The 26,114-nt window shown below is 50.3% G+C and overlaps 3 protein-coding genes and 1 non-coding gene across 5 annotated transcripts; all 4 read left to right on the top strand.

The window, feature by feature from the left end:
* Window positions 1-8,111: 8,111 nt before the first annotated feature.
* Rplp2 (ribosomal protein lateral stalk subunit P2) lies at window positions 8,112-10,826 on the top strand. 2 transcript variants are annotated; one of them, XM_055606890.1, is made up of 5 exons: window positions 8,112-8,210; window positions 8,404-8,527; window positions 9,349-9,397; window positions 10,477-10,575; window positions 10,710-10,826. In XM_055606890.1, exons 2-5 carry the CDS (start codon window positions 8,405-8,407, stop codon window positions 10,781-10,783), a joined length of 345 nt encoding a protein of 114 aa, XP_055462865.1. In that variant the 5' UTR covers window positions 8,112-8,210; window position 8,404; the 3' UTR covers window positions 10,784-10,826. The 2 variants fall into 2 exon arrangements, with proteins under 2 accessions (XP_055462865.1, XP_055462864.1); XM_055606889.1 differs by having other exon boundaries at window positions 10,707-10,826.
* LOC129676520 (small nucleolar RNA SNORA52) lies at window positions 9,430-9,561 on the top strand. The gene has a single exon (XR_008720088.1). It is a non-coding gene; the product is annotated as a small nucleolar RNA SNORA52 (small nucleolar RNA).
* A 3,469-nt stretch (window positions 10,827-14,295) lies between the features above and the next one.
* Window positions 14,296-19,090, top strand: Pnpla2 (patatin like phospholipase domain containing 2). The gene is made up of 9 exons (XM_055606888.1): window positions 14,296-14,583; window positions 16,298-16,530; window positions 16,615-16,680; window positions 17,033-17,242; window positions 17,443-17,503; window positions 17,603-17,770; window positions 17,851-17,983; window positions 18,170-18,292; window positions 18,395-19,090. Exons 1-9 carry the CDS (start codon window positions 14,397-14,399, stop codon window positions 18,672-18,674), a joined length of 1,461 nt encoding a protein of 486 aa, XP_055462863.1. The 5' UTR covers window positions 14,296-14,396; the 3' UTR covers window positions 18,675-19,090.
* A 1,739-nt stretch (window positions 19,091-20,829) lies between these two features.
* Cracr2b (calcium release activated channel regulator 2B) lies at window positions 20,830-25,696 on the top strand. The gene is made up of 10 exons (XM_055606779.1): window positions 20,830-21,171; window positions 22,720-22,908; window positions 22,985-23,096; window positions 23,453-23,612; window positions 24,018-24,164; window positions 24,262-24,358; window positions 24,593-24,685; window positions 24,830-24,996; window positions 25,076-25,147; window positions 25,338-25,696. The coding sequence occupies exons 2-10, from the start codon at window positions 22,747-22,749 to the stop codon at window positions 25,513-25,515; spliced, it is 1,188 nt and encodes a 395-aa protein (XP_055462754.1). The 5' UTR covers window positions 20,830-21,171; window positions 22,720-22,746; the 3' UTR covers window positions 25,516-25,696.
* Window positions 25,697-26,114: the final 418 nt, after the last annotated feature.

The following is a 26,114-nucleotide window of genomic DNA, read 5'->3' as shown; positions in this document are numbered from 1 at the left end:
TTGGTGGACTCCTTTTTGTTTCCTGAAGAGTCCTCGGTTGCCAGTTCAACAATGAATATGCTATCCATAATTAGGGTATCATCTGGTTCTGTATTGATCAGGGTGGCATGCGGAGACATGAGCTTACCAGCAGCTGTAAGAGCTGCTCTTTGTTCACGAAAGGAATTTAGTTGCCTTTCTAGTAACCTTGTAGAGGGTTGGGGTTTTTTGTTGTTGTTCTGTTTGTTTGTTTGTTTGTTTGTTTGTTTTGAGACAGGGTTTCTCTGTGTAGCCTTGGCTGTCCTAGACTTGCTTTGTAGACCAGGCTGGCCTTGAATTCACAGAGATCAGCCTGCCTCTGCTTCTCAGAATGGTGGGAATATAGGCGTATGCCATCTCGCCCAGCTTTCTAATCATACTTTAAAAGATATCCTTAATAAACAAAAAGGATAATAAAGATCCTTAGAGATAGATTACACAGTGCTTTATTATCTTTAGGAACAACAGCTTCAGAGAGACATTGGAAAAAAATGTCTGAATTAGAATGTAGAAAATGTAGAATGTAGAAAATGTAGAAAAAAAACTGCTGAATTAAACCAGCCTGTATATTTAAAAGATGTGTTGACCTCAGAATTGGAAATCGGGATTATGTGTTACAATGGGGAAGAAGGTTTTATCTTTGTTTCCACAGAAGAAAAGCTGTGGATGCTATCAAGATTAATAAAGAACAGATTGGAACAGGAGAGACCTTCTGAATAAGGAGAGGCAATAGTTCATCAGACAGCTAGTCATTCAGTCCAAACTAACTTCTAAAGACTAACAAATGCCTTTGATTTGATCAGGCATAAAAAAAAAAATAAAAAGAAAAAAAATATTTTCAGCAGCCAGGCATGGTGGTGTACCAGAACGTGGAGAGGCAGAGGCAGGCAGACCTCTGTGAGTTTGAGGCCAGCCTGGTCTACAGACAAGTCCAGGATAGCCAAGGCCACACAGAAAAACCCCGTCTCAAAAAAAAAAAAAAAAAAATTGTAATTGATGTCTCCTGATTTGTACTTTCTCTGGTCAAATTTTCTGTAAACCTTTCTTATATCCTAGATAAATGATAGATTCTCGTTTTTGTATGTCTTTCAAGAACAACTTATAAATCCTAACAAGGCAAATTCTCTTTACTTCATCAAACATTTTTTTCTAAGGTATCTGCATCTGAATCAGACAGTCAGATATCATCCATATAATAATAATGTTTAGATTGAGGAAACTGTTTATGAATTATTTCTAAAGGCTGTTGTACAAAATATTGACACAGTGTTAGACTATTTAACATTCCTTGTGGAAGAACTTTCCAGTGGTACTTTAAAAAAAAAATTCTTTATACAGCATTCTGCCTGCATGTTTGCCTGCATACCAGAAGAGGGCACCAGATCTCACTATAGATGGTGTGAGCCACCCTGTGGTTGCTGGGAACTGAACTCAGGACCTTTGGAAGAACAACCAGTGCTCTTAACCTCTGAGCTATCTCCTCAGCCCCCCAGTGATACCTTTTAACAAGTTGAGCATTATTATAAGTAGGCACTGTGAAGGCAATTTTTTTTTTTTTTGAAACAAGATTTCTCTGTGTAGCCTTGGCTGTCCTGGGCTTGCTTTGTAGACCAGGTTCCTGGCCTCAAACTAACAGAGATCTGCCTGCCTCTGCCTCCCAGAGTGCTGGGACTATAATAAATGTAATTAATGACCTCTTTCCTGATTCTCCCAAGACTTTTTTTTTTTTAAAGATTTCTTTAAATCTATTATGTATGCAGTGTTCTGCCTATATGTCAGAAGAGAGCACCAGATCTCATTATAGATGGTTATGAGCCACCATGTGGTTGCTGCAAATTGAACTCAGGGCCACAGGAAGGGCAGCCAGTTTTCCATTGTAACTAAGGTCAGGCTTCCAAAATTGCTGTCACCAAATCTTTCCAGTCTTGGAGGATAATTCTATTCTGAGTTGCCCATGAATTTAATGTCTGCTTCACATAGGGTGAACGCATACCTCATGGCATGATTGCAGCCTCAAATCTCTTTAAATCTAGTATTTCTATAGGATTCCATTTAAGTTCTTCATAACTCTGGGGGTGCTTATCATCTGCTGGTGGTTCTTATATAGTAACTGGATAAACTAATGTTGGTTTTCTAACAACCTTGGGCTGACCCTCTTTAGTTTTATCATATCATGGCACAGTAGCTTCTTGTCTACATTCCTCTGTGTATTTTTCTTATTTTTCATTTATATGTCTTTTTAAGGCGTGTATCTTATCAATCCACTTTACATATTTGGCATTAAAAAACCACTATGGCGGGGGGTGGAGAGATGGCTCAGTGGTTAAGAGCACTGTCTGCTCTTCCAGAGGCCCTGAGTTCAATTCCCAGCACCCACATGGCAGCTCACAACTGTCTGCAATACTGATTCCAAGGGATCTGACACCTTCACACTAATGCACATAAAATAAAAATTAAATAGCCCATATTATAAAAAAACCTCTATGGCTATTAAGGATACAATATGAATTATCAGATTGATAGTAATTGTAATCAATATTATGTCAGTCTCAGTTAAGTCATTTATCTTTTCATTTTCTGCTTCTATTTTCAAGCTATCTAAAAAAAGGAGCACTATCCAGTGTCCTAATGCCTTGTATTATTATTATTTCCCATCCTTTTTTTTTTTTTTTAAGATGTATTTATTATGTATAGAATGTTCTGTCTGCATGTATACCTGTGTGCCAGAAGAGGGCAGCAGATCTCATTATAGATGCCCTGACCCACCATGTGTTTGCTGAGAATTGAATTCAGGAACTCTGGAAGAACACACATTGCTCTTAACTTCTGAGCCATCTCTCCAGCCCCTGATATTTCCCCCCAAGGGAAAGATTTTTCCTTTCAATATTACTTATCTCTCTTCTTGAGGACTTCCCAGGTGTTTTACCAAATCCAGTGGCTTCTCCGTTTGTCCACAGCTGGTGTGATTTTTCTTGTCCAAATCTCAAGTGTTGAATTTTACCAAAGAAGATTTGGGAGCTAGATGCTGGGGTGAAAGCCTGCTAGCTCAGAGGCAGAGAAAGCACCCAGCTAATCTTCCTCCTCTCCCTGAGTCCCAGGAGGAATCTCTTCTTCTCCCAGGACTATCAAAATCCCCTCAAACTGAATGGCCCTCCCCCTTCTACTTCCTATGTGTGTCTATCCATTCTCCTGACTTCCTCTTACTTTCTATGGTTTTTCTTAATAATCCTATATTCACTTCCTGTCAACTGGTTCCTTGCTCCATATCTTGACCAATGGTTCACTTTATTTAATCCTGTTCATAATATTTAAGCAGAAAGCTCTTGGACCAAAGCCCCACCACAACTAAAATCAGTTTTTTTCAGTAAATAACACTATCTAGGGGTTTACAGTTTGGTCAGATGTCCTGCAACAAGAGCCTCCTTCTTGGGCTCTTCAGTGAACTCCTATTTGTTGGAGCTCAGATGTTTCTTCATTGAACATCACTCTGGGCCAACTACCCAGGCAGTGAGCTTCCTGGCTTTGCCTCCCTGAAACCTGTGGGTCTCACAAGAAAAAAAAAAAAAAAAAAGAAGAAGAAGGAAAAAAGAAAGAAAGAAAGAAAGAAAGAGAGAGAGAGAGAGAGAGAAAGAAAGAAAGAAAGAAAGAAAGAAAGAAAGAAAGAAAGAAAGAAAGAAAGAACATTTGGGATACAAATCTTACCTAAATCCTTTAGTTGGGGGATATCAAAGCCAACACCCAGTATCTTCAGTAGAGCTGGTGGGCAGTGATGGGCAAGCTTCCTGCTAGGCCTCCTTGCTCCCATTCTTTCTAGTACCTACCTCTTTCTCACTGTTTCCACAAAGCTGCCAGAGGGATCTTTATGATTCCCCCCCCCCAAAAAAAAAAAAGAAAAGAAAAGAAAAAAAAAACAACATTCCTAGGAACTTACTATAATTGTGCTCACCTGCAAGTCCAGTACCTAGCTGGGCTACACAGCAAGACCCTGTCTCAAAAGCAATAATCCTAGGAATATTACTCAACTTAATAGTAGTGAGCTCCGCATGGTGGTACATGCTTTTAATCCACGAAATGTTCTTCACTATTGAGCCACCTCTCCAGTCCTGTTGTGTATTATTTTACAGTTGAAACAAAAAAAAAAAAAAATCACTTCAGACTGTGGTGGCTCACGCCTTTAATTCCAGCACTCCAGAGGTAGAGGAAGGCAGAGATCTATGAATTGAAGGCCAGGTTGGTCTACAGAATGAATTCTAGGACATCCAAGGCTACACAGAGAAACACTGTCTTGAAAAGCCAAAATAAAACCAAACAAAAACAAAACACAACAACAACAACAAAATCACAACACCGGGCTGGAGAAATGGCTCAAAGGTTAAGAGCACTGGTTTCTTCCAAAGGTCCTGAGTTCAATACCCAGCAAACACATGGTGGCTCATAACCATCTATAATGACATCTGGTGCCCTCTTCTGGCATGCAGATGTACATACTATATAAACAATAATCTTAAAAAACAACAACATCAACAAAGGAAACCCAAGAATACACACACATACGGGTTTGTGCGTATGTGTGTGTGTGTGCAAAAAAGAATCATGCCAGGTATGGTATGCATTGTAGCTGGTCTTTGCTACTTGTGGGTTCTTCTTGTTCCCTTCCTTTGCCCTCCACCCCCATATCACCCCCTCTCACTAGAAAGTGAAGAGAGAGAAAGAGAGAGAGAAAAAGAGAGATCTGAATCTAATTTTATTTCTTCTTGTTTCTTCTTTGAGCAGAACTACTAACAAACTGCAAAAACCTCCCTGAATCACCAACCCCACCTATTGGGGCTCTGGCATTCATATACCCTCTGAGAAATTCCCAGAATTCCAAACATCATACAATTGCAGAAACTGTCTGAAGCTGGCAAAACCATGCCTCTGCTACAGCCCAAGGCAAATCATAGTCAGCTGCTATAAACAGCCCAAAGCAGCCCCATATCCCCATACACAGGATTAAAACAAAAACTTATTCTTAATAGTCTGTATTTTTTAAAAAGATTTATTTATATGTATACAGTATTCTGTCTGCATGCCAGAAGAGGGCACCAGATCTCATGATAGATGGTTAGGAGTCACTATGTAGTTGCTAGGAATTGAACTCAGGACCTTTGGAAGAACAGCAAGTGCTCTTAACCTCTAAGCCATCTCCCCAGTCCTAATTTTTTATTTTTTTTAGAGAACCCCAAACTTCAGAATTCTCACTACGGTGCATGTCTTCAATCCCAGCACTTGGGAAATAGAGAGTGGAGCTCCATGAGCTCCAGGCCAGCCAGGGTTACATGATGAGACGCTGTCTCAAAACTAAGAAAACAGAAGTCTGGAGAAATGGCTTGGCAGTGAAGAGCACTTACTGAATACTTTGGTTCAAAGACCAGCATCAATCTCAGGCAGCTTACAACTGCCTCTACCTCCAGTTCCAGGGGAAAGGACACCTTCTTCTGGGTTCTGAAGGCACTGCAAACATGAAGTGCATATACAAACAAGCATGCAAACACATACTCACATTTTAAAAAAATTAATGGGTGTGGTGGCCCAGACCTTTAATCCCCGCACGCATGATGCAGAAGCAGGTGGATCTCTATGAGTTCCAGCGGGAGGCCAGCCTGGTCTACAAGGCCAGTGCCAGGATGGTCAGGGCTGTTACACAGAGAAACCTTGTGTGAGGGGGTGGGGAAATCAAGGAAGGGTCTAGTGAAATGGCTCAGCTGTTAAGGCTACAGGCTGCTCTGAAAGAGGACCTTGGTTTGGTTCTCACAGGGCAATTCACAGTCATCCCTAACTCCTGTTCTAGAGAATCTGATATCCTCTTCTGATCTCTGGAGGCACTAATGGTGCACATACACACAAGTAAAACATTCACATAAACTAAATAAAGTTTTGTTTTAAAAAGGTGAGTTTGAGGCCAGCCTGGTCTACAAAGTGAGTCCAGCACAGCCAAGGCTATACAGAGAAACCCTGTCTCGAAAAAAACAAATAAATAACAATTAAAAAAATGGAGATAAAAAATGAGAAAAATTACAACATACACTTTCTAGTTGTAATACCAGGATCATGGGACCCTAGACTACCAGGAGAGGACTTGATGCAAGAACAAGAGAGCTTTATTACAAGAGCGATCGAACTCGGGACCCAAGTCTCACTGACACAGCAGTAGAGAAGTGGGACCCCGAGCCCAAAGTAAGCAGGGTTTTTAAAGGGAAAAACCACAAGCAGGCGGTTTCCATGACCACAAGTAGGGGGGTTCATGTCTTGACATTACAGGATTGGGTAATAGCCATAATCACAATTGCCAGGGAGATTGTCTCTATTTTTTTACTAAACATTTATTCTATGATAGTTCCTGGAGGCTGTTGCTAGGAGAGCTAACTTTGTTTTCTGCCAGGTGCACATTCTGTGATATTTCCTGGTACCTGAGTTCAGCTTCCGGTCAAGATGGCTCCTTATTTCAAAATGGACTCACCCAGGCTAACTTAAACTCTTCATAGCTTAAACTGTGTAATTTTTTTGTTTGTGTTTTGTGATTCAGACGGAAGCCCTATCTTGCCAGAGTGGCTTCCTTACTTTGTCTCAGCTCTATAAGAAAGTCCTTCTGTGCCCCAAGTGTGGGTAAGAAGAGCAAACGCCTAGGGACTCAGACTTGTGGGCTCATTCTAGCCTGTGAGGCTGGCCCAACAGTTGGGTTCTGCCAGAATGACCCAACTCCAGCCAACTTTTAGCCTTGGCATGGCAGAGCAGGCTTCTCATCTTTCAGCTCAGTTACCTACTTGAGAGATTTGGTCAGGAAGACTGGTCTCGGAAGATAAAAGCTTCCTGACCTAATGCTCAGATTTCTCATTCCTTTTTTCCTTTTTGTTTTTTTTTTCACACTATTTATATATTCGTGCATGTCCCAGGGTCGAAGGACAACTTGTGGCAGTAATTTTCTTTCCATTATGCGGATTTTGGGATGGAATCCAGGCTGTGATGCAGTCATATTTGCCTTTACACACTATGCTGTCTTCTGCTCTGTCCTGGGGATATGGGGATAAAATGGGGCTGGCAAGGCAGTCTTCATTAATACCCAAGGGCATGGGTTACTTCTCCAGAGGTGTTATATAGGCTCAGGCTCTTCTGGCCTAACGTCGAAGAAAGGTTTCTAAGCTGGTTGAGCAGTGGTGATGCATACCTTAAATCCCAGCACTCAGGTGAATCTGCCTTTGACTCAAACAACAAAATAAAGTACAGTGGGGCAGAAGAAAGGACGACTCCAGAGCCTAGTGTAGAAGCATAATATTTTTGTGTTTTGTTTTGAGACAGGGTTTCTCTGTGTAGCCCTGAAACTTGCTATATAAAGTTCAGGCTGGCCTCAAACTCACAGAGATCCACCTGCCTCTGATTCTCACAGGATGAGGCACACTTTTTAAATCCCAGCACTCGCAGGGCAGAAGGTCCTCTGTGAGTTCATGGCCAGCCTTGTCTACATAGAGAGAGGTCCAGGATAGCCAAGGCTATATAGAGAAACCTCTCTCTCTCAAAAAAAGTATGTTTCCAGATATAGCCTCAGTCACTAGGGCTCAGAAAGCTCGACCACCTTTTCCACATGGGATACAGCCCCACTTCGCCTTCTGGTGTCCATGGCTAGGAAATGATCCCCACACAACCAGTTTGAACCTCCAGCCCCACAACTAGCCCACGTGCAACAAGAAAAGGTAGAACATGCCTCACTTCCGGTGTCATGGCTCACTACGGCAGTGATGCCTCATGGGATTTGCAGTTCGCTTGGACATTTATGCGAAAGAGCGGAGACTTCCGCGCTGCATGTTGGGAGCTGTGGCGCCGCGTTGCATGCTGGGAACACGAGTCGTTAAACTCCTCGAGGCTCTTCCCTCTTGTCCTCTTGGATTTCGGATACTCTCGCTCACGTTACATGAATGCCTGGCACCTGAGCAGCCCCCTCCCTTTGTTGTGGGAAACACCTGAATGGGCTGAAATGGGGACAATGTCTTCCTTCCGGTGCGCCTTTTCGTCAACGGGGAGGCGCCCCTGTGTGCGCCGTCGTGCGCGTCCCAGGGGCTTCTGGGTAGCGGTTTACCCCCGCCCACTGCGTCAGCGTCTTCCTTTCGCAGCCCGACGCCACCGAGGTCGCACGCGTGAGGCCTGTCCGCCGCTGCCGAGTGAGTTGGCTGGCCGCCTGGGCGGCGGACAGGGGTCGGGACTGAGGGCTGGGTGGCGGCCGGGAGTCGAGGCGTGCACGGCCTCCCATAGTCGGAGGCTTCGGGCCTCACGGGGTCTCATTTGTTGGCTAAAGAGGCGGAAGCCGAAGGCCCTCGGGTAACGCTCTCTCTGCCTCCCGTTCGTCCCATTCAGCATGCGTTACGTCGCCTCCTACTTGCTGGCCGCCCTCGGGGGCAACTCCTCTCCTAGCGCCAAAGACATCAAGAAGATCCTAGACAGCGTGGGCATCGAGGCGGACGATGACCGGCTCAACAAGGTAGTTTGCTGCTTATCCGGACCCTGTGGGTCCAAATGTTGATCCTTGGCGGCCCTTACCCTATTATATCCGAATTTTAACTTTACAGAAAATGTAGATGACCTCTTGGAAAAGATGGAAGGAAGAGGTCTGCGTCAGTCTTAGTGGGGGTTTTTTAAAATGTTTGTTTTTAAAATCGTTTTGAGGACTTTCTCTTTTTTTCCTCAGACTTAATTAGCTCTGTATAACATCTCTGGGTGTCTTGGACGTTGTAGACCAGGCTGGTCTGGAGCTCACCTGTCCCTGTCTCCTTGAGTTCTGGGATTATTTTTTGAGACAAGGTCTCGCTGTAGTTTTGGCCAACCTGGCAGTCACTATGCAGAGTTTTTTTTTTCTTCAGTGTTATTTAATGAGTGCAGGAGGGGATATATGTACATGATGCTAACAGAGGTCAGGGCCAACTAGGTCTCCAGGTCTGGACCTGGAGTTGACACATCTTAAGTTTTGGGATTTTGGGAATCATACTCCAGGACTTGGCAAGTGTAGCAGCCTGAGGTACAGTGTGTGAGATCCTGTCTGAAAAGAATAGCCCAGGCCTTTAACAATGGAGCTATCTTATCTTGTCCATCCTAAAATTCTCCTGGAAAGTTTTTTTTTTTTTTCCCCTCTCTAAGGTGTGCAGGGATGGAATCTAAATTTTGTCCTCAGCCTTAGAATTATAACATCTAAAACATCTCATTACCAATATTTCTGTTCAGTAGACTGAGTGCTGTGTCTCATGGCTAGTTACTGTGAATGTAGCTAGGGTGGTGATACTGACCTCTGGCTATGGTTTTCTCCAGGTCATCAGTGAGCTGAATGGAAAAAACATTGAGGATGTGATTGCTCAGGGTGAGTTCATATAGAGGAACTTCATACATCTGTGGTCCATTCTAATACCTGCTGACCAGTCAATGATCTGCCAGGCTTCGCTTGTGGACCAGAGCATCCTGGGAGGCCTGCCAGAGTTGAGCAAGGTCCTTTTAGGCTTTTGCCAGTGGCACTTCTGAACACACTCAGGAGCTACGCTTACCATGATGTAAAAGCCTTTTCTGTGAGCAGAGACAGCAGGTGCTGAAAATTGGTACAGACTCACCTTTTTTGTAAGCATTTAGGTTTCTGGTGCCATCAGACTAGGACATTTGCAGTCAGAGCTATTAACAGTAGTGTGCTTATCCTCTGCACGTGGGAGACAAAACCAGCTTAGAAAATGGGTCTGGTTTGTAAGCTCACCCCTGTGTCAAAAGATGCTGGAATTTGGGGCACGTTCATAGTGAACATGTTTGTTCAGTTTTTTGTTTTTGTTTTTGTTTTTCTTGTTGTTTAACATGATTTCTCTGTATATTTCCCTAGCGGTCCTGGATTCCTTTTGTAAACAGCCTGGCTTCAAATTCATAGGTCCACTTGCCTCTGCTTCCCTGAGTACTAAGATTAAAGCTGTGCACTACCGTGCCCAGCTCCAGTTTTTTTCTTTTTTTGAGATAAGGTCTCTGTGTGGCCTTGTTCTTGGCTTTGTAGACCAGACGGTCCTCAAACTCAGTGATCTTTGAGATTTTCTCTGTTTAACAGCCCTTGACTGCCCTGGGACCTGCTTTGTAGACTAGGCTGGCCTTGAACTTAGATCCTCCTACCCTCCTGAGTGCTGGGATCAAAGGTGTGCACTCCCACTCCTGGCCTAAACTTTTTTTTTTTTTTTTTTAATTTGGGCCAGGGCTTCTCTTAGTAGCCTGGATAGGGGAAAAGAAGTCCTAAATAGCTTTATAGTGTTTCTGGGTGTGTTCAAGGTTGTCTAGTATTTTAGAGTGAAAGCAACTAGCAGTATTGAGTATGTTGAGTCCCTGGTGTAATCCTGGGTGGTCACTGCTCTCATGGAGCAGCTTTTTTTTGGCTGGTCCCTGTTCTGGTCTCATGTTCTTTTCTGTTTTATGTAGGTGTTGGCAAGCTTGCCAGTGTGCCTGCTGGTGGGGCTGTGGCTGTTTCTGCTGCCCCTGGCTCTGCAGCTCCTGCTGCTGGTTCTGCCCCTGCAGCAGGTAAGTAGAGGACTGATAAGGGGGATGGTGGTCAAAGGGGGTTGGTATTCAAGTTTTACTGTTGGCTGGGACTCCGAGGGGAACCTGGTCGAGTTCCTTGGGGCAGTGCTTACTATGGTGTTCTTCCACAGCAGAGGAGAAGAAAGACGAGAAGAAGGAGGAGTCTGAGGAGTCAGATGATGACATGGGATTTGGCTTGTTTGATTAAATTCCTGCTCCCCTGCAAATAAAACCTTTCTACATATCTTGAATGGTCTCAGCACATGACATACTCTGTCCTCAGCCTGTGCTCCACACAGAGGGCCAAAGTATGTTGGGTGAATGGGGAGGAACAGGACTTCCAAGGGCCTTGGCTTCAGAAAACTGTCAGGTCCTGTGAGATAGATCCTTTCAGCTTTCGTGGAACATTCTGGGAAAACAGGTATGGGGAGTGTAAGCCTGAGTTGAAATGCTGTTTGTCATTTCACAGGCTCTGCTGTAAGGGGAGTGGTTCCTAGAATTTCTTGATTCATAGATGAAGGCTCCATTTAAACTCAGCTTGAGGGTGTCCCTAAGTTTTCCTTTGAGGATTGTGGGGTCAAGGTATTGAAAGATTAATCTTTTTCAGAGTGTTCTAGCTACCTAATGGCCAGTTCTCTATTGGACGTAAGTGGCCATGTGCTGGCTATAAAGTTAATACTTCTAGGGATGGGCCTGTTTTTCTCACACTGGCTGCTCTGGAATGTGAAACCCAGGACATAATTTACTGAGCCAGAGTATTCTGGAACTGGTAACAATGCAGTGTTTTACTATCTTTTAGGAAGACAGATGAGTGTTAAACAGAGGGACCTAAAGCGATTGCTCTTACTGTGGCAGGGAATAAAATAAGGCCAACATAAAGCCAGGAAGGGTGGCGGATATGCAAAAGACCAGAAGCCACAGCTTACCTTGTGTGGTAAGTTACAGGGAGCAAGTAAAATGGGGCCAAGGCCAGGAAGGTCTCAGAAAGGTCCAGGCTTCTGGGCACAACTTAATTCTAGCTGGGACCCTGAAGGAACGGGCCTGTGCTAGGTTTTCATGAGGTTGTTCGTAGGGGTTAGTCAGCCTCAGAGTTCCGAGAAAGGCCAGCCCTGTTCTTGGCACCAGTGTCTCCCAGGGGCCTAAAGAATATGTACCCAAACAAGCCTGGCTCTGTGGAAATAAGAGCAGAGGTCCTACTGAGCTGGGGTAGTGCTGTCCCTTGGGCCTATTACTGGAATAAAATTGTGGGGAGGACCTTAAATTCTTGGCTTTTTGTGAACACCATGATAGACCTTTGACTGGCTTTGAGGATTGTTCCTACTGTACGATGCCCCTAAATTCCTGGTCATATTAATCATGATATACCTGCAATTTGAGAACATTTGGCCTCAAATTCACTATCCCTCAAGCCCTCATGGAACAATTGGCCTAGCATGAACAACCTTTAAAGGTCAAGTTCTAAACTGGCCAGTGGTGGCTCTCTCTAATCCCAGCATCTGGAGGTGGAGGCAGGTGAATCTCTGGACTGGAAGGTAGTGCTGCCGCAGAGTGTGTGCCCAACACTCAGGACACCCTGGGTTCAAAGCCCCATTAATCCACCACTGCTAAAAAGTGGGGCTTGTGAGTACTCCATCAGTGGACTGAAGATCCAACATCTATGTAAGGTGGCTCACAAATAACCTCCAGCTCCGAATTTAAGGGATCTTCTGTACCTTTTGATTTCTGTGTACCTACACACTAAGCTGTGTACTGTGGCCCACTTTAGAGATACAAGCAGTCAAGTTTTGAGTTTCAGGACAGCCGAGGCTGCAGAGACCTAAAAACCAGAAATGAAAATGATTGTGTCACAGCCCTGTACAGTGGGGCATGCTTGTAATCCCAGCACTCCAGGAGTTCGAGACCAGTCCTAGAGTCCAGGACAGCAAAAGCTACATAGAGAAGCACTCTGGAAAACAAAACAAAAAATTGTGTCACATCTCCCATGCCCATCCTTGGGCTCATAGCCAGCTCAGTAGCCCCAGAGGCACCCTGACTTTTCACTCTTAATCAGTTGGGCCCCCTGTTGACCACTTACTCCTCTACCCATGCCTACACTTGCTCAGTGTGAAATGGCTCATCACAGAATGGGTCGTCTTGGCTTCAGAATGTCTCCAGTATCACTTGAATCTGTACCTTTGGATCCACACAGCTCTCCATTACAAGTGCTAGGGTCCTTATGGCCTTTGCTTTCCCACCACCTACCAGGCCCACCATGTTTTCTTTATTCATTCCCAACTTAGTCCTTGCCCTTGGGACCACTAGAGGGATTTTTAAAACTAGCCCTGGCACCTATTCACCCAGCTCTCACTCTGCTGGTGCACACTTCCTTTTCTTGATGGCTGAGGTCCAAGGGTTTTCAACATAACAGAGCAGACCACCTGCCAAAGAACTGTACTCCCTTTTCTGAGAAAACTTCACAAATAAACCAAGCTGTGTCTCAGTTCCAGTCTCGTCATGATGGACCCCCTTGAGTGTTTTATTTTCTACCCTTCTTCAGCTGCGAGCATGCATTGTGTACCTTTAAAAGGCTCTTAAATTAGTGACCTCTAATCCCAGCACTTGGAAGGTAGAGGTAGGTTCTGAATTTAGGACTGAAGTCTATAGACTTTACCAGCACATCCTTCATGTCATATCTAAAATTAGTTTATGTATAAATTAATCAGCTTCAAAGCATACCCAAGTCATATATAACTACTAGTCAAGCACTTCGGCACATTTCTGAGGCCCGCAATTGCCTCTTTAAGTGCCTATTTGTGTGTTTACTGAACTTTATTATTACTGGTCTTAAAATTTTGTATGTCAAAGACCTGTGTCACCAGAAAAAGTTCTTGGCTCAGATCTTCAGGCTGAATGGTTGGCAACATAGTTATATTTCTATTGTGACAGGTCTAGAGCTGAGCTTATGGAAGTGAGAAGCTCTGGACAAAAAGTCATCAATCACCCTAACCTAGGCCAGTTCCTTGTTTGGGGTGGGACAAGATGAGAGCTGTTTGTAGGCCTAAGCCGGTCCCACAGCTGAGGGGACAATGCGGGAAAGAGGTGGGAGGGTGACATTACCTAGGAGTGCATGGCTTCCTGGAACAATTACTTGGGGTGAGGTGTTTGTCTGAGACCAGGTAGACACCAGAGTCGGAGAAGCCAGGGTCAGGCAGCTGTAATCCAGTTAAGCAGCCAGGATACTGAGGGACCCCTAGGGTGCTGGAGCAGGAGTTGGGTCTGTGACAGTGTTTACTGTGCCATTGTCAGTCTGGCCTGTTGGTCTTGGGGACTGAAGTCTGAATGGCTCAGGTTTTCAGGTCCATGGGTTACTATCACTGCAATTTTGCTCAGATTTCTGTTTTTCTGGTGTCGGGGTGGGCGTCCCTGGAGGAGGAGGAGGTGCCTGCTCACAAACTCCCGGTACCCAGATCTGTACAAAACTCACACCGCTCCAGGCTCTCAGGCCGTCCTGAGCCTAGAGGCTGCCCAAACTGGGGGGTTGAAGAAGCTGTAGGGTCGAAGGAGGAAGGCTGAAAAGGCTGGAAACCCCTCCTGCTCTCTCCAGATGGCTTTGCCCAGCAGGTGTCGCGGAGGGGCGGGGCCTCGGGGGCGCGGCAGTTCCCTGAGCCATCCAGTTGGGCCGCGCGCCCAGGTCCTGCCCCCTGTAGACCAGGCCCCGCCCTCCTCCCCCGCACTAAAACACCACCTCCTCTGCCTGCCGGCACAGCGTCTCCGCCTCTGTCGGCGGGGACCTCAGGCTACCACGACCGCGGGACCCACTGCCCGTGGGACCCTGAGCCACGATGTTCCCGAGGGAGACCAAGTGGAACATCTCGTTCGCTGGCTGCGGCTTTCTCGGCGTCTACCACATTGGTGTGGCCTCCTGCCTCCGTGAGCACGCGCCCTTCCTGGTGGCCAACGCCACGCACATCTACGGCGCCTCAGCGGGGGCGCTTACTGCCACAGCGCTTGTCACTGGGGCCTGCCTTGGTGAGCCGGGCTTCGCGGAAGTTGGGGAGGGTGTGGTGGTGACTGCTCGGGCCGGGTGGATGCTCTAGGGTCCCACGCACAGCCCGAGTAGGGCAGCTGAGCCAGCCGCTTGTGCAGTAGGAGCAGTAGAGGGGGCCGTCTCTGCCTGGATTCCGGAACTATGGCCAAAAGTCCAGTTCTGAGTCCTGGTCCGGGGTGGATTCTGCTTTGTTTTGTTCTAAGTGTGTCCAGGGACTGGGGTGGAGCCTGGCTGCTGGCATTCTCTCTGGTGCCTGTGTAGCCCGTATCTAGGGGCACAAAGGTTGGGAACCGGCAGGTGCTGCTAGACTATGTTATTGGAAAGAGAAAGTAAATCGTGGGCGGGGCCTTGAGTGAGAGAGGCGGGGCATATGTCACTCCGATTGGGTTGCCAGCGGTCACTGTGTCCTGAGGCTTGTCCCTGCAAACTGTTGTGGCTCTGGGGCCTAGTACAAGGATACCTCAAATGGGCACCTGGACACTGTGGCATGGTTCTGAAGCTGGAGTCAGGGCTGGGCATAAGTGCTTTTTTTGTCTATGGTGCATTGACAACCTGATTCCTCAGCAGTGGCCAGCTGACCCCCTTCAGCTGGGGGTATGGGGTAGGCATACTTCAGGAATACAGAGATGGGAAGGGGGGCTGGGTCTCATACTTCCGGCTACCACGTGGGTTGTTGTTTACAGCACACAACGTTCTTCCTCCTTAGGAGTCCTGGGAACTGCTGCCCATCCCCCATCCTATAGGTCAGCCAAGGTGACAAGGGCATCCTGCTGAGCAGGAGTCTGTCTAGGGTTTTTTGCCGTCTCTTTCCCATTACCTTTGCCCTGCGGAGGGAAGAGAGAAGGAACACAGCTTTAGTTCTTGGTACCTGGGGTTCACCCTGTGATCTTGCCCACTGGCTCTTATGGAGTGGGTATAGTGACCAATTGGTCTCAGGACATACATCAAGACTGTGCTGAGCTGACAGTGAATTCGGGATACCAGTCTCACAGAACTGTTTACTACGGATCCTTTGCACAGGTGATCTTGGGCAGCTAGAATCATGACAGTGTGGCAAGTGTCAGCTGTTAGCCCTCAGTCTTTATGTCCCATGCCTGACGAGTGAATCTTGGAGGAGAACATAGGTCTTCAGAGAAAAATCCCTAGACTCTCCTCTCCCTGGCTGCTCTACTATTGTTCTGGGCCAGGACTCATGGGCTCCTAAGAATGTTGGAGTGCTTGCTTTGGCCGGAGTGAAACAATCACATCTTTCCACCACTTTCATGTTCTCGGGGCTGTGCCTCCTGGGCTGAACTGGGCTTTGTGGGTCTGCCCACCCACCTACATAGGGCCAAGTAGGTGAAGGCTGAAGCAGGTCAGAGTTGACCCTCTGTCTTCCCCACTCCCTGGGTCACGTGCCATACCATGTTAGGCACAGTGACTCATGGGAATGGGCAGTTGGGAAATACCAGGCGTAGGGCAGGTTCCAATCACAGCTGGCCAGCTCCTGCTGTATGCCATCCCCAGGGTGGTGGCCTGCCTCCTTCCACTTAGGTGGCAAAGTCCCAACTGTGAGCCAGTCCCCAGTGTGGGCATGGGCATCTTCAGGATCCATGGAATGTAACACGTCTGAGTATATCCTGGGTGTGGCGTCCTGGGGGAAGGATGGTTACTAAGCTGGCAGTGTTGTCCCTGATCCTGGCCCCACTATCCCAGGTGAAGCAGGTGCCAACATTATTGAGGTGTCCAAGGAGGCCCGGAAGCGGTTCCTGGGTCCTCTGCACCCCTCCTTCAACCTGGTGAAGACCATCCGTGGCTGTCTACTGAAGACCCTGCCTGCTGATTGCCATGAGCGTGCCAGTGGACGCCTGGGTATCTCCTTGACTCGTGTTTCAGATGGAGAGAATGTTATCATATCCCACTTTAGCTCCAAGGATGAACTCATCCAGGTAGGCCCTGGAGAAACTGTGTAGGGGGGTCTGGGATTTACTCAAGTCAGAGCCTTGCCTACTACCCTGTGTCTTGGTCTTCAGGCCAATGTCTGCAGCACTTTTATCCCGGTATACTGTGGCCTCATCCCTCCTACCCTCCAAGGGGTGGTAAGTATCTCTGTTTGGCCCTGCCCTAGAATGACAAGGTCATCTCCTGTCTGGGCTGTCAGATAAAGGGGTGGAGGAGAAAGGCCATCGGGGCACCTCTCTCCCTCTCCAGTCCCTCATTGCCTGTTGCCTCACTTCCCATGATGACTCAAGGTCCAGGGCAGCCTTGGGGAGATGCACAATTCCTGTGGCTGGTGCCCATCCCAACTCCATCTGTCTGTCTGGTTGCTGAGTCCCCAGCGGCCAATGCCTAGTGGGCAAAAGGCTCAGATGGCGCAGTCACTGAGTAAGGGCTGCCAGAGCACCCTGGAGGCCCCTCGGTGTGTGACTATGAATGTGTGTTCTTGCAAAGCGCTATGTGGATGGCGGCATTTCAGACAACTTGCCACTTTATGAGCTGAAGAATACCATCACGGTGTCCCCATTCTCGGGCGAGAGTGACATCTGCCCACAGGACAGCTCCACCAACATCCACGAGCTTCGCGTCACCAACACCAGCATCCAGTTCAACCTGCGCAATCTCTACCGCCTCTCAAAGGCTCTCTTCCCGCCAGAGCCCATGGTGAGCCAGCACAGCTAGTCCTGACTAAGCACCGGGGGAGAGACAGCCCCTGCACTGGCATGACGCTGGGGCCTCTGGGTACTTTCCAAAGTTTACAGCACTTGAGGCCAGGGCAGGTTGTTGGTGGAAAGGTCAGTTGCAGGGACTCCACAGCAGGACTTGAACTGCACCAGTTGCACTGATGTATACCTCTGTTACAGGTTCTCCGAGAGATGTGCAAACAGGGCTACCGAGATGGACTTCGATTCCTTAGGAGGAACGGTGTGTGGGCAGCCCTGGGTGAGAGAAGCTGGCTCTGCGATGCCCCCTGCTGGCCATAAACTCTGATGGCAGCTCTCTATCACCCCACCCCCAACCCAGGCCTACTGAACCAGCCCAACCCCTTGCTGGCACTGCCCCCAGTTGTTCCCCAAGAAGAGGATGCAGAGGAAGCTGCTGTGGCTGAGGAGAGGACTGGACAGGAGGACCAACTGCAGCCCCATGGAGAAGATCGAATTCTAGAGCACCTGCCTGCCAGACTCAATGAGGGTGTGCCATAGGGAGGGAAGCTGGCCAGGAGCCCTGGGAGACTTCCACTTCCCTAGCTGACCCCTGCTTCCTGTCTGCAGCCCTTCTGGAGGCCTGTGTGGAACCTAAGGACCTGATGACCACCCTTTCCAACATGCTGCCAGTGCGCCTGGCGACTGCCATGATGGTGCCCTATACTTTGCCGCTGGAGAGTGCAGTGTCCTTCACCATCCGGTGAGGGTGGGAAGGGGAGCTTGGGGAGGGCACATCAACATCTACATCAGGGATGGAAGTCTAGGATCATCCGTGAGCAGTGAGCCACTCGGGAGATTTGAGAAGGCTGGGTCTTCAGGATGAGGCGCGTGAACATCAGAACACAGTGTGTCGTTTCTGAGATCATGCCTGGTGCTCCCTTTCCAGCTTGTTGGAGTGGCTGCCTGATGTTCCCGAGGATATCCGGTGGATGAAGGAACAGACGGGTAGCATCTGCCAGTATCTGGTGATGAGGGCCAAGAGGAAATTGGGTGATCATCTGCCCTCCAGGTGAGCTGCCTTGGCTGCCCATGCTTCTGGGACTTGGCGCCTGGGGCCTGGAATCTCAGGTCTCACTAAGCCTCCCTTTCCTCCATGCCTCCCCACCCGCAGACTGTCTGAGCAGGTGGAACTGCGTCGAGCCCAGTCCCTGCCCTCTGTGCCACTGTCCTGCGCCACCTACAGTGAGGCACTGCCCAAATGGGTTCGAAACAACCTCTCACTGGGGGACGCACTGGCCAAGTGGGAGGAATGCCAGCGTCAGCTGCTTCTGGGTCTCTTCTGCACCAACGTGGCCTTCCCTCCGGATGCCTTGCGCATGCGCACGCCTGCCAGCCCCACCTCCGCAGATCCTGCCATGCCGCAGCATCCACCTGGCCTCCCCCCTTGCTGAAAACAGTCATTCCCACCTTGCCGGGCCACCAGCCAAGCTCCAAGTTGCCCTACTCCACTAAGAGCCCTGGCCAGAACAAGTCCCTGTGCCCTGGCTCCCCCCACCCCTTACATGCTGTGGAATGAGGACATGGGACCCTGCACCGCTGCAAGGGGGTTTTGGATGTGAAACCTTTCACCAGCCACTCACTATGCTACTCCTGGCGGGGAGGGATGGGGAGTGACCCTCCCCTGGAGCCCACCAGAGCCCCTCCCCTTCACCTGTGCCTTACTCTCTTCCTGCCCACCACCTTTCCAGTGCAGGGTCAGTCTTAAGAACTCCACATCTGCTGCTTCTCCCTGTTTTTCAAGTTTCCTTGCAGAGTGTGTGAATTATTTATTTTTGCCAAAGCAGACACAATAAAAGCCACAGCTCAACTCTTGCCTCCACTGCTCAAGTCAGTTCTGCATGTTGCTCTTGCCTCTGACTGAGGCCAGATGACAGAGCCTTCTCTCAGTTGACCAGTGTCTCAGTATCTAACAGTTGGGCCTTGCTGGGCAGTGGTGACACACACCTTTAATCCCAGCACTTGGGAGGCAGAGGCAGGGGGATCTCTGTTTCTACAGAGTGAATTCCAGGACAACCAAGACTACACAGAGAAACTCTGTCTTGAAAAACCAAAAACCAACCAACCAACCAACCAACCAACCAACCAAACAAACAAACAAACAAACAAAAAACCTGCAAAAGAAAAACAGTTGGACCTCACAGGATTGCTTTGAGACAGGGAAGCTGGGGACCCTCGTAAGGTCAGTCCTTTGCCAAGGACACATGTATGCTGCTCTGTTTTCTCGGAGGCTTGTTGACTGTCTCTTGGGCAGTGTTTCAAGGTTTCAAGGTTCAGTGTTTCAAGTGGGAGGTTTGGGACTTTGAGACCCTTAATGTAATAAAAACTAAGGTGTTGGGTTGAGGTAGCTCAGTGGTTGAGCACCTGCCTAGCTTGCACTAGGCCCAGATGCTGTCCGTCTCGAGCACTGGGGGGGGGTGGGGGAGATGTTTACAAAAGGTGTCACCTATACGTCTCCACATGGTGACACAGTGAGGGTGTGGAGTTGACTTCAGGGCTGGATCCCTATGAAGGGGGAAGCTTCTGGAACTGAGGCCTGGGGACCAGGAAAGATCAGTCCCTGACCCACACTGGGCATCTTGCCCAGATCTTTGTGCTTGGCTCTTCTTTCTTGGTTGTCATACTCTTCATCTGCAGGACACCTGTGCCTTTCCCTGTACTGTAAACATACCTGTTTCCTGACAGAACCTTGGGAGAGGTCTGGGGCAAGGCAGTGAGGTCCTAACTCAAGGGAGCAGCTCATCATGGTGTCCTCAAAGTACCGTGTGTGTGTGTGTGTGTGTGTGTGTGTGTTGTACAGTCTTGGAGGAAGGGTAACTGTGAGTGAGGCGCACACCTAGCTGTCCATTTGTGGGATTTAGTCCTACGTGCTCAGCACCCACCTGCCCCTCCCAAAGGAGTGGGCTAAGCTGTCTATTTGTAGGCCTTAGCTTAGTGTTGTGCGCCCAGCACCCGAGTGCCCCTCCCAGAAGGTGCACAATGCCTGTGGTTGGAGCCCCTAGCCAACAATAACGGTTGGTCTGGTTATGGGACCTGGGACAGCAGGACTGGGTGAGCCGGCCAGGCAGGTCCCTTGGCCTAGGTGCCAGGGGCCGCCCCTCCTCTTGTCTCCAGAGGGCCAGCCTGTTGTGGTTCTACTTGAGAAGCACAGGGCACACCAGTGCCTCTGCAGCCTGTGGACAGCCAGGCCAGCTTTTCAGGTCAGTTTAGGGGCTTGGTGGGGGCATATCCTTGGAAGTGGATGGGTGTCCTCTTAAGTAAGACTTTTGCATCTTCCAGTTATTCTAGGCCCAGAGGAACCCTTATTAAGACTGCCCCAAAAGGAGTCTAGGGGCAGACTGCTAAGGTGCTCTCACTCTGCCCCACACTCACTCCACTCACACAGGAGTGCCGCTAACTTAGCTGTCATTCTCTAGTAATAAAACTTGGAGACAGCTACTGAAAGTATTTGGTGTATTTCCTGTTCTGCATTTTCCTACACTCTTTTTGGCACCCTAAGTCTGGATACTCCGGGCGGGGTGGGGGCTGATATCTGCACCTCCTCCGCAGTCTTGATCCTCTTCTCACTGGGTCTTGGGTGGGAAGGGGGCAGTGGGAATGAGGGACACGATTTCAACTCTGCTGCCCCCTGTGGCTCTCCCGGGAGAGTTAGCCACCCTGGGTCAGGCCACAAGGACTGGAGAGGAGGCGGGACAAAGCGACAGCAGCAGTCTGCTGGATCCACCCGGACGTGCTATCCGGGGTCTCTCAGCCTGTAAGGCCGCAAGGTCGCTCTGGGTCCTTCCGCGCCCCTGGCGAGTTGTCGGGGTCCAGGCAGCGGCGGGGCACGCCCGCCGAGCGTTTCCGGGAGGAGCGGCCCGCCTGCGGCAGGTGCGGCAGCGAGGCTAGCAGGTAGGCATTTGCTCACAGGTCCCGCGGCCGGCCGGGGTCCCAGCGCTGTGCCCGCCGGGCTTCCCCATCCCTGCCCTGGGCTCCTGGCTCTGGTGGTCGCACCTTCGGACCGCTGTGTGGAGCGGCCACCACACGTGTCTCTGTCCGGGACGGCAGTGTTCCTGGGGTGCACAGCAGCCAGCCCAGACGTGGGTGGAGGAGGTTTGCGTGTGGGCCCACCCGCTGTCCTTCGTCTGGATTCCCTGGAGTATGGCTGCAGCGCAGCTCCGGCTAGGATGGATCTCTGGTCCCGCGGAGCCCAGGAGCGGTTGGTGGGGTAGTGACCGTGCCTGGTTGAGGCGAGGGTAGCCGTCAGGGGGTAAACACTCCAGGTTGATGTCTCATGCTGCTTCTTCATGTTCGCTTGTTGAATTATCCCTCTCCTCCCGGAATATGGGTAGAAGGACGATGACCCCCGAGGACTGAGGAGTGAGATAGCCGGCCTGGGTCGGTGTCACTGGGCCGTAGCTTTGGGAAATCCGGGGTTAATACACTGTGGGACCGACAGGTGGCTCTGATTAGGGGTGGGATGTCCGTTCCAGGAGGTGAGAGGGAGGCCCCAGGGGAAGGGAAAGCACCAGAGGCTGTGTTAAACTGAGATGTGGGGGGAGTTCCTTACTCAAAAGCCGCGCAGTCCGCACGGCTGGGGCCTTGCACCTGCACACTTAAGGCCTGACTGGCAAGTGGGAGGGGCTGAGGCTGGTTTACTCTCCGCTTGCTTGCCAGCTGTCAGAAGGCTCAGGCCTGAGGCTAAGGACTTGGGCAGAAGTCATTCAGCCTTTACCTTAGGCCGTCTCAGCTTGGGATCTCCCAAATCCAGGATGCAGCAGACTCTTTACCCTCTGGCCCTCTTTGACTACAAAATCTTTCTCCTGTCTGCCAAGAGCTGGCCATCTGCTTTTACAAGTCTGTGGGAAAGTCACGCTCACTTTCCTCTTTTGAGACAGGGTCTCACACTATGTAGGCCCGACTGCCCTGGAACCCACTCTGTAGACCAGGCTGGCCTCAAAACTCACAGAGATCCACCTGCCTATAGCTCCTGAGTGCTGGGATTAAAGGCGAGTGCCACTATGCCTGGTCTCACTTTCTTTTTTGTTGTTTTGTTTTGAGGTAGGATCTCTCTATGTATCTCTGGATGTCTTGGAACTTGCTCTGTAGACCAGTCTGGCCTTGAACTCACAGATATCTACCTAACTCTGCCTCCTGAGTGCTGGGATTAAAAATGTATGCCTCCATATCCAGCCTGCCCCCATGTTCTTACACTGGCTCCTTCCTGAGATCCAGCCTTTCCTCAGGATGTCTACTTCCTGAGATGCCTGGTCTTGGACAGCAACTCTGGTACTGACTCTGCTTCATCCCACCCCAGTGATCCTAGAACACCCCTTGTCCAATTCTTTTCCCATCTGTTCACTTTCCTACCTGATACAAGGAGATCCAAAACCTGTCTGCACCCTCTACCACACTTTGACCCCTCCTCTCATTTCATCTGATCTTTCCTTGGCTTCACAGCACCTACCAGAGCCAAGCCTTGCTCCTATGGCCAGCCCTAAACAGCCTGGGGCTGGGGAGGGCCAGGAGGAAGAGGAGGCAAAGGGAGTCTCAGCAGGGCATCGAGCAGAGGTGCTACAACAGGCTCAGGAGCTCTTTCTACTGTGTGACAAGGATGCCAAGGGCTTCATCACTCGGCAGGATTTGCAGGTGAGCCCCAGTTCCAAGAGTCGCTAGGCCTGAGGCCAACCTTAGTGGCTCACCTCAGCCCTTCTCGCCTGGACAGGGCCTGCAGAGTGATCTTCCCCTTACACCTGAGCAGCTGGAGGCTGTGTTTGAAAGTCTGGACCAGGCCCACACTGGATTCCTCACAGCCCGGGAGTTCTGCCTAGGCCTGGGTAAGAAGGTCCCAGCCAACTGGGAGACCCTCCTCAGGCCCCTGTGAGACCCCGAGAAAGCCTGTGCCTTTTGCAACTTCCTAGGCTTTCTGCTGTCTGCCAATGGTTGCCTTGAGAGCTGCACCACCCCCTACTCTGCAGGGGATGGTTTGCCCTCCCCCAGTCCCTTCTCTGCCAACCCAGGTGGGGCGGGGAACTGGCTGTCATTTCCCATTCTCAAGCCAATAGAACCAGAACAAGGAAGAAAAACAGGAAACTGGGCCCTGAGAGAGGGCAGGATATGCTGTGTGTGGCCTGGGCAGTTTGGAAGATGTGTTAACCCACAGTCCTGGTAATCTTTCCTTCCATGTCTGCAGGGAAGTTTGTGGGGGTGGAGTCGGCCCAAGGTGGGTCCCCCTTGAGGACTCCTGAGGAAACCTTTGAGTCAGGCACAGGGGGCTCTCTGGAGGAGGAGGACGATGTTGAGATATTCTGCACTTCCTTGGAGAAGCTGGGAGTGGCTCGGGTCCTGGGCGAGTGAGTTGATGCTGGGTGCACTCTTTCCTCTTCACGGCCTGTCCACCTTGCCCGCCTGTCTACTGCTACAGAATCCCTAGGCCCTGCCAGTCCATTTTTTTGTCAGTTGTAGCTGTCTGGGAGAGCGGCCCGGCGTGATTTTCCTCAAGATTTGCATTTCAGGAAGCTATAGCTCTGAGGGGGTGGGGGCGCCACTAGACACCTAGGCACTCATTGGCACAGCTCCTGGTACACAGGCCACCTTGCACTCAGAGACCAAGCAAGCACAAAAGCATCAAGCAATGGATGAGCTGTGCGCGGCCAATGTGCCAGTTCTGAGCCGCTGGGTTCTCCATGAGGTTCATGGTCCGCAAAGGGGACACACACCCGCACCCTCCAGCTCTAGTCTCTGTTTGCATCCTTCAGGCAACGGGCTGTGAGGACACTCTGGGTCCGGCTGCAGCGCGAGCGACCGGAGCTATTGGGCTCTCTGGAGGAAGTTCTGATGCGCGCGTCAGCCTGCCTGGAGGCGGCGGCCAGGGAGCGCGATGGTCTTGAGCAGGCCCTGCGGCGGTGAGGGCTGGCCTGGCGAGGTTTGGGGACTCATCATGCCTGTGGTATCCGGGTTCCTTGCAAATGATCATGCCTGTGGTATCCCGGTTCCTCAAAGGCGGGAGAGTGAACACGAGAGGGAGGTGCGCGGACTGTACGAGGAGCTGGAGCAGCAGCTGGGGGAGCTGCGACACCGACACCGCGGGCAGTGCCAGGTGGGCCGCACACGCCACGCCCAGCCCAGCTGCTTCTTTGGCTCCGCCTTCCCCGAATTGGTCCCTCCCTGGAGGACTCACCTCCGGGAGTCCAAACTACCCCAGGTCCGGGGAACTCTGCTCTGCTTCAGCAAGTGCCCCTTCCCGCGCTCTCCACCCCTTCGCTCCCCACCCTTGCCTCCTCGGCCTCCTCTGAGCCGGGAGCGGAGGCTCTAGTGCGACTGTACATCCCAGAACCTACCCCGGGAGGAACAGAGGGGCCACCTGGAGCTGGAGCTGCAGACCCGCGAGCAGGAGTTAGAGCGAGCAGGCCTGCGGCAGCGGGAGGTAAGCCGTGGTGAGTTCACGCTGGCTTCCTCGCATGGACTCAACAACTTTGGGGGTTCCCTGTGCCTTGGAGCTGCAGGGATGAGGGGTCAGCTTGGCACTGGAGGGGCGTGGTTCAGCAGCTGGCGTTCCACCATTCCCCAGCTGGAACAGCAGCTGCAGGCCCGGGCTGCGGAACAGCTAGAGGCGCAGGCCCACCACAGCCAGCTGCAGAGGGCCTATGAGGCCATCCGGGCACAGCTGGACCAGGCGCAAGAGCAGCTCAGCCGCCTAGAGGGCGAAGCACAGGGTCGTCAGGAGCAAACCCAGAGGTGTGGTGAGGTGCCTGTGGTCAGGTTGGAGGGTCCCTTCCACCACTTTGCTTCTGGGTCACCACTTTCTCCCCCACAGAGATGTGGTTGCTGTCTCCAGGAACATGCAGAAAGAGAAACTCAGCCTCCTAAGGCAGCTGGAGCTACTGAGGTGGGTCAGGCCTACCTGGGCTGTGTGGAGAAATGGTTTCAAGCTCCCAAATATTCTTGGCTCCTATCCATCTTGTTGGAGTTCTGTATAGTCTTCATGCTGCAGTCTGTAGTCCTCTGGACTCAGGGGAGCCCCCACCCCCATTTCCTCTAAACGTAAGTCTCCTCAGTCTCTCACTCCTCTTCTCTAGGGAGCTGAATCTGCGGCTTCGAGATGAGAGGGATGCCTGTGAGACTAAGCTGCTGGGCAGTAGCCACAGGCAGACTCTAGCTATTACCCACAAGCCTGGGCCCACGTACTGCTGCTGCTGCTGTGGCTGGACTCGGCCCCCAAGACGAGGCTCTGGTCAGCTTCCTAGTGCCCGATGACCAGCCCCGAATGACTCATTGGGTCTTCCTTATCTAGAGGACTGGAAGGGGACTGCTCTTGGTTGCTTGCTAAGTATGTGGTGCTACCCAGAAAGCATCACCTGCTCGAAGGAACTAACCTCAGGGTGGTCAAGGTCTTCATCTTTGTTTATCAGACTAATAAATGCCGCTGACCACTGTGCATACTTCTTGCCTTTTGTGTATGTGGGAGCCACAAAGCATTTCTTGGTGTCCATGGCACGAGGTGGCCTGTAGAGATTCACAGGTGCACATTACCCTGCCATTCCTACAGCTGTGTGTTCTGTGTGTTTGTGAATGTGATTCTGGACAGTCACCAGGCCCTCACCATCCGTCACCGCAGAAGCTCCAAGGCCTCGGGTTGCAACGGGCTTCCACCCTCATGCTAGTCCTCAAGTGGAAGGTCCTGCTGTCCCTCTCTTCCGTGGCCAGCCAGATTTCTGGTCCAGGTCGTTTCTCCCTCATCCTCTGGCATTGTCCCTAGACAGACAACATGCCCTCCACAGTGGGTACCTCTCACAGGGCCCTCATGCCTCTTTGGGGTCTTCCAGCAACCCCCACACTGCACCTGGAACTTCTCT

The sequence above is a fragment of the Psammomys obesus genome, unplaced genomic scaffold (genome assembly GCF_907164565.1).
Source record: "Psammomys obesus unplaced genomic scaffold, mPsaObe1.curated_primary_1811, whole genome shotgun sequence".
Classification (NCBI taxonomy): domain Eukaryota; kingdom Metazoa; phylum Chordata; class Mammalia; order Rodentia; family Muridae; genus Psammomys; species Psammomys obesus.
Note: the sequence above shows the minus strand (reverse complement) of the source record. Positions and strands in the feature narration are given on the sequence as shown.

Bases quoted from the DNA above. Each gene is read 5' to 3' on its own strand.
- Rplp2 (XM_055606889.1), top strand. From the start codon at position 8,405: ATGCGTTACGTCGCCTCCTACTTGCTGGCCGCCCTCGGGGGCAACTCC. The intron at 8,528-9,348 runs GTAGTTTGCTGC...GGTTTTCTCCAG, and splicing joins ACGATGACCGGCTCAACAAG to GTCATCAGTGAGCTGAATGG. The intron at 10,576-10,706 runs GTAAGTAGAGGA...GTTCTTCCACAG, and splicing joins TGGTTCTGCCCCTGCAGCAG to CAGAGGAGAAGAAAGACGAG.
- Pnpla2 (XM_055606888.1), top strand. From the start codon at position 14,397: ATGTTCCCGAGGGAGACCAAGTGGAACATCTCGTTCGCTGGCTGCGGC. The intron at 17,243-17,442 runs GTGAGCCAGCAC...CCTCTGTTACAG, and splicing joins TCTTCCCGCCAGAGCCCATG to GTTCTCCGAGAGATGTGCAA. The intron at 17,984-18,169 runs GTGAGGGTGGGA...CTCCCTTTCCAG, and splicing joins GCAGTGTCCTTCACCATCCG to CTTGTTGGAGTGGCTGCCTG.
- Cracr2b (XM_055606779.1), top strand. From the start codon at position 22,747: ATGGCCAGCCCTAAACAGCCTGGGGCTGGGGAGGGCCAGGAGGAAGAG. The intron at 24,165-24,261 runs GTGAGGGCTGGC...GGTTCCTCAAAG, and splicing joins CTTGAGCAGGCCCTGCGGCG to GCGGGAGAGTGAACACGAGA. The intron at 25,148-25,337 runs GTGGGTCAGGCC...CCTCTTCTCTAG, and splicing joins AGGCAGCTGGAGCTACTGAG to GGAGCTGAATCTGCGGCTTC.